The 6,775-nt window shown below is 45.3% G+C and overlaps 1 protein-coding gene across 1 annotated transcript in view; it reads right to left on the bottom strand.

The window, feature by feature from the left end:
- Nucleotides 1-6,110, bottom strand: part of LOC117939650 (zinc finger protein GLI2-like) — a 37,130-nt gene extending 31,020 nt beyond the window's left edge. The window contains exon 1 of the mRNA XM_034865120.1: nucleotides 6,009-6,110. Within this exon, the coding sequence (XP_034721011.1) occupies nucleotides 6,009-6,067 (59 nt within the window). The 5' untranslated portion in view covers nucleotides 6,068-6,110. The remainder of the gene's footprint in view (nucleotides 1-6,008) is intronic.
- Between the last annotated feature and the right edge of the window lie 665 nt (nucleotides 6,111-6,775).

Raw genomic sequence — 6,775 nt, 5'->3', positions numbered from 1 at the left:
ATCTGCACGTAGAGGCCGAACCACATCTGCATGTAGAGGCCATAGAGTCCGAACCACATCTGCATGCAGAGGCCGAACCGCATCTGCATGTAGAGGCCGAACCGCATCTGCAAGTAGAGGCCGAACCGCATCTGCACGTAGAGGCCGAACCGCATCTGCATGTAAAGGCCGAACCGCATCTGCATGTAGAGGCCAAACCACATCTGCATGTGGAGGCCGAACCGCATCTTCATGTAGAGGCCGAACCACATCTGCATGTAGAGGCCAAACCGCATCTTCATGTGGAGGCCGAACCGCATCCGCACGTAGAGGCCGAACCGCATCTGCACGTAGAGGGCGAACCGCATCATCTGCATGTAGAGGCCGAACCACATCTGCATGTAGAGGCCAAACGACATCTGTACGTAGAGGCCGAACCGCGGCGAGTTAGTGATGTTTCAGCTCTCACATCTCCACTTCTACCTGGCTACTTCATGAAAAATACACCTTCTCCATCATCACACTAAGGCTTCATCACCTCGCAGGCAGATGGGTGGATTGCATCACATTGTTCTTTCTCAGAAGAAGATAAGGATCAGATCTCACACCCAAAAACATAATCGTCCCCACAGAGTGTGTGTGTGTGTGTGTGTGTGTGTGTGTGTGTGTGTGTGTGTGCGTGAAATATTGATGTTTTCTTGCAGGTGTGCTCGGCCTGCCTTTGAATCTGAGTTTACTGTGATAACGAGCTCCAACAATCGCAATTTGAAGCGTCTGCAGACACAATGCTCGGCCCTTGGACCATGTCCTGGGGGGGGGGGGATTTCAGTCAGTCCTAGACTCTTGTTATTGTGTTAACAGCTTTACTCTGGAGGAGGATTGGCACGTTGTTATGGTTACAACCCTGGTGTTGTCTTCACCGTCGACCCTGAAAAAAAGTTATCGCATTTTCTGACATTTTTGTCACTTTTTCAAAGTAGCGGGTTCTTTTTCTGATGTTTTTTTTCCAGTAGTTTGATATTCATCTTATTTTGAAGGGCCATTTTTTGTGGTGAAAAAAACTGAAAACGGGTCAAATTAGACCCGAAGACAACATGAGGGTTAAGTCACTTCTTCCCATTTTAGAATATATCCTAATCTTCGTGTTTTCATCCCGTCAAAATCAACAAGTTTTTGAGCTTTTTTTCAATGTTTTTCCCTTTTTTGTTGTTTACTATTACACAACACTAACTTATTAACTTTAGCTTTAGTTTACAGTTATTTTTTGAATTAATGGTCAATAAACCTCATTTTTAGGAAATTATACCTAATGTTTGAGTTACAAAAGCAGAAATTAGGAATTATTGAGACTAAAATTAAAGGAATGGATGTTGATGATAATCACAGACTGGAATATGTCAACTTTTACTCAATACTATTTCAAAAACACTTCCATTTGTTTTCTACCTGTGAAACACAGCAAAGCCTCATGGGAAACGTGGTTTAAAGCTCTAAAGGAAGCCGACGGCTCTCACACCTCCTGGCAGACATTACCTTATTCTCTGCTGTTGACGTTTGTTTTTAATGGCACAGACGTGATATATTATATAATAACGTTAATGAGGTGTGGGACTTGTTTAAACGCTCAGTCAAGAGAATATAGAAATGTAGATTTTTACTGTTGGTTATGGAGAGTTAGCGTTGGATTTTAGATTGTTTATGAAGTGGAAAGCTTGGCAAACACCAAGGATTTCTATAAAAGTATTCAGCATTTGTGTGATATTGCTCCGCTGCATTTAGGTCTGCAGCTATTAACTGATCCTTTATGTTTTTCTATGTTTTCCAATGATTTAAAACAGAGAAAAGCTGCAAATCCACACAATGGAGCAGCTTTAAAATGACAAATTACTTATTATATTATTTAGCGTTCAGTGAAAGTTAGATGTGAGGAACATGGAAGATCATATAGCATTCCTCTACATCTGTCTGGTTAAAGCTACTGTACGAGCATTTTTGACCATGTTTGTGTGTGTGTGTGTGTGTGTGTGTGTGTGTGTGTGTGTGTGTGTGTCTCTTGGCGACACCAGCGATGAATTACAGTGTGACAGTGAGTCTCGTCTCCGGTGTCGGGCTCAGGGAGCGCTCTGATTTAGATAAATCACGCCGTCCGGCATGCGGCTGAATCCACTGTAGGTTTATGAGGCGGACGCCTCAAACTTAACAGGCAACCCCCCCCCCCCAATCCCCCCCATCCCACGCAACCCCCCCAACGCCTTCCTTCTCATGCAGAGGGAGAAATGACCTACATGCAAACAAACAGATTATGGAGCTGCAAATCATGGCCTCCTTAAAAACTCATTTCATCCTCTCATCCTGCACGTCGTCCTGTCCTCACAGCAGGATGGAGAGATTTTTAGTTTCCTCCATTTCTTCATGTGCATTTGTGCAAAAACGCTTCATCTGAAAAACTTAATGGCAACTTTGCACACTTGTTTCTTGGATTATTTGCCCCATATGGCAGCAGGAAGTCCAGACGCAGGGATCAGTGTGTTGAAAGTAAAGTATGAAGAGCAAAGAGAGGTTCTCACGTTGGTGCTGCAGCTTCAGGAGGACTTCTAGTTTATTAAAATCCAGACCCCCTTAGGAGCTACGTAGGTCCAGGTTTAACGTGCATACACTGATCTGGGGCTGCTTAATTCAACATGTAAATGTAAATGTGCTGTATTATACAGCGCTTTTCTAGTCTTAACAACTACTCAAAGGGCTTTTACGTCATACAGGAAACATTCACCATTCACCCACTTTTACTCGGCAACTATGGGCTCATTGTCTTGCCCAAGGACACTTGGACATGGGACTGGGGCCAGGGATTGAACCCACAGCCGTCCATGTATCTGGGCATTCGCAGCACAAAAGCATAGGTTTTTAGGGGCAGTTTAACCCACTGAGCATGTGCAGACGCGTAACCCGAGCTGACCCGGGTTAAGGTATATTCTGAGTTTTAAATCCATGAAAGTTTTTTGTATGTGAAAGCTTCAGTAGAGTCAAGAAAAGGGCCTTAAAAACCTGGGATGTGAAGTCTCTGGGCCAGCAGGCGAGAAACACACCTGCACAGATTCAGCGTGCCGCTAATCCTGGAAGTAAAGCCGACATCTTAGAAAGGTTTTTGGCGTTCTCTCCAGGTGACGACATGAACTGATTGGCTGCCATGTTTTAATCTTGTAACCAGTCAACACAACACACCCATGGTATTCATGCAGAAATCCCTGGGTTATTAAAGGAGTCTAAGTCTGTTAACCCAGTATGAGAACCCTGATTTTATCCGTGGTTTACTTGACGTTTGAGAAGCCAGTGTATTGCTTTAACTTGAATATAATTCAGCTTTTAAACTGCATGTAGAACGTCTGTGTGTGACTGTGGGGAGCTGCAGGTTTGGTCCACTCGTAGCTGTGTTTGTAGAGTCTCAGGCCCTTAAGAGCTCAGCTTCTTGCATGTTGGGGGTTTCCAGCCTCGCTCCGTCCACAGAGATGCCGTCACGGAGGAGGAAGTTTTCCCCCATGTGCTCCTCTGGGCTCAGCGAATGACAGTGGAGCGAGGGAAGAAACCCCTCCTCACTATCCGGTGAAAGAAGAGCAGCTTTTTATGACAGGCTTGACAAAATAACCAGCCCCCTCATTACGGTATATGCAAACAATGATAAAGGGCCCGGCGCAGAGATGTCATGTTAGACAATCAAGGAGGGGACCTCTGACACGCTGCCACGAGCCGGTAACAAAGCGCCGCGCCACGCGACAAATGACACCGCGCTTAATTTGCTGCGCAATGTTCCTGTAATTAGGTGAATTTGGCACAGGCAAGGGGGAGCGACAGCTAGATCAAGGTCTTGATGAATTAGGGGTCCACTGTCAAGATCAAATCACATTAATCAAGGTGGCCGAGTCCGTGGACAGCCTCCCCTCCTCCCCCGCCCCCCCCCACTTCTCCCAGCCAGGCGTGATGAATAGCCCTGTTCCCGCAAGGCGCGAAGTATGCATCACCATCAAATCTGGGAATCTAAATGTAAGAGCACTATTTGGAGACTTCTATTGACTTTTTTTGTCCCGGCGCCGGTTTTTCTTCAGTGATAAAGTAACTCTGAAGTCGTGCGGGAGCCTCGATGTGTCAGAGCGTGCCACAGACTCAGATCCACTCACGTGTGAATAATGCGCTTTTCAAATGAGTCTTTGCTTCGAGCTGCGTTATCCTGCAAGAAAAAAGCAACTATAACAACAATAGGACGGATGTTGTCTGAGCACAGCTGCAGAATCAAACCTTTTGACCGTTTCCGACATGTTTTGTGTCTCTTTAAGCTCATTTTCTACATAAAAAATGTTCCTTTCTTTAATTAAAAATGTAATCTAACGTGTCCTTACACCAATAACCGGATCTGTGGAGTTGAACTGTGTTCAGCGCTGTGTGTGTATAACACAAGCAGAACAAGCCAGGGTAACTAATGGGATCTGTTACTGAAGCCAGACTCACCACCAGCGCTGCTGCGGTGACCTCTACACCCCGGGAGTTTAATTATGGCGCTACAGCTCGGGGGCACCGCGGCCTGCACCACACAGATTAGCTCCACAACAAGCCATTAATGAATATAAAGAGGTGCTGGACCCAGGTTGGCTGTGTTGTGTCATCGGTGATGGATCCGGCCCTGCCGATCGCCGCTAATGGAGCGAGCACGTTGACACGAGCCAACTGGCAGAGATGGATGTCTCTCTTACTTTTTTATTATTATCCCGCAACAGGAAGTGGAACACAACTAAGTACAGTACACTCGTACTTTACTTTAGGGTTTGCTTTTTATCTTCTGTCCTTTGAGGAGGGAACACAACACTTTTACTCCTCTCTGGTTATATGACAGCCGGGATTACAGCTTTGTAGAATAAGATTTTAAGAACAAAACAAATGAACTTTGATGCATTGTTAGAGATTAAACCAGTGGCTTCCAACCTTTTTGGCTTGAGACCCCTTAATATAAAGTAGTGGCGTCTTCCAACTCCTCGTTTCTACATAAAACTCCCCCATGGCGGCAGATAAGTTCAGTTGTTATTTTTTATAATGTGATAAATTATTTAATTAATAATTAACGGGTGATCCTTTGGTAACCTGGCAAGAATTAAACAAACACTGCTTGTATGTCTCTGTCTGATGTGTTGGGCAAGCTCCGAAATTGTTATAATCTAGGACAGTCCTAAAATATATGCACCAGGGAGGTAAACGCTAGATGCACCTTGACCTTCGACAACAAAACCACTTCAAGTTCATGTACTCATCCCAGAGGAACAAAATCCACCTTTTAAAAACATCTAAAAAGGAAGAAGCAGAGGTTTAAAGGAACGGCTCCAACGTTGGGAGCAACCTGATTCTCTCAATTCTGTTGCAATTAACTTCCCATTCTTAGATTCCAGTTGGTAAACTGCCTTGCTCAGTGGCTCAGTGGCACCTCAGCTACTCAGAGAGAGATCTTTTTACTTCTCTAACTGAGTCTGGATCCTAGTAAGCAAACTTCAGACTTCTTAAAGCATCAGACTGTTTTCATCCCCAGACGTTGGGAGCCCGAAGAGTGAAGCTCGCCCACATAATCAAACTGTACGGAAACAAGAGGCTGCAGAGGGGGACTCAGAGCCAGCGTTGATTATTCACTTTGGAAGTCAACATGTTGTCATCTGCTTTTGATATTGGAGTTGGCGAACGCTCAGCTCTCATCATCTGCGCCTGCAAACATCCACTTGAATGCTCCAAAGTTAAAAAAGCTCTGCGCCGTTCAGTAGTGACTGAAAGGGAAATACACATTTGCATCAAAAGAGATTGTCTCGGGTTACGTATGTAACCCTTGTTCCCCGAGATACGGGAACGCTTATAGTGTCGTAACCGACGCTGCTCGAAGGGGAACTGATGGATTTAACTTGAACCTGTGTCTTCAGAATCTGTGACACATCTTGTGACGTGTTGAAGTCCATTTTTAGGAAATATATACACAGAAGAAGAAGAAGAAAAAGGCCACTTACCCGTGCATGGCGTGCAGCGCGTGGGGCTCGTAGTGGTAGCGTCCCTCGTGATGGCGCATGTCAATCGGGATCGGGGTGTGGAAGGTGGGGAAGATGTGGTGGGGGGCTGCAAGAACAGGAACCCAGAGAAACCAGTTAGATATGAGAGAGAGAGAGAGGAAGAGAGGAAGAGAGAGAGAGAGAGAGAGAGAGAGAGGAAGAGAGAGAGAGAGAGAGAGTGACTTCAAAAACAATTCAAAGGCAAAAAGGCTACAATAAAGCAACATGAATTTCAGAGCAGGCTGAGCACTTTTGTGTAAAATATTGGCACTATCACACGAGTGAAGTGGAATAAATAAGTAATCAAAGTCGTTCCTAAGAAATTCTACATCTTGCACATAAAAGATATCCAACCGGGCTTTGACAAAGACCTGCAGCTAGAGGGTCTTTGAACTAGACAGGATGATGGACTGTGTGGAGGGGAGCTGCAGCCCCGACTCAAACTGGGACTGACAGCACTGGGATACGCTTCCTACTGCTCACACTCATCCTCTACACACTGTGTGGGTCTTCTCTGGGGCTGCAAATAGAACAACACTGGATGCACACACACACACACACACACACACGCATACATGCAAGTGTGTCTCACTATCTTTGTGGGGACCAGTCATTGACATAATGCGTTCCCTAGCCCCTTACCCTAACCGTAACCATCAAACCTAAATGCCTAACCTTAACCCTCACCCTAACCCTAACCTTAACCATCAAACCTAAATGCCTAACCT

The sequence above is a fragment of the Etheostoma cragini genome, chromosome 24 (assembly GCF_013103735.1).
Source record: "Etheostoma cragini isolate CJK2018 chromosome 24, CSU_Ecrag_1.0, whole genome shotgun sequence".
Classification (NCBI taxonomy): Eukaryota; Metazoa; Chordata; class Actinopteri; order Perciformes; family Percidae; genus Etheostoma; species Etheostoma cragini.
The sequence above is the reverse complement of the archived record's forward strand: the minus strand, read 5'-3'. Positions and strand labels throughout refer to the sequence as shown.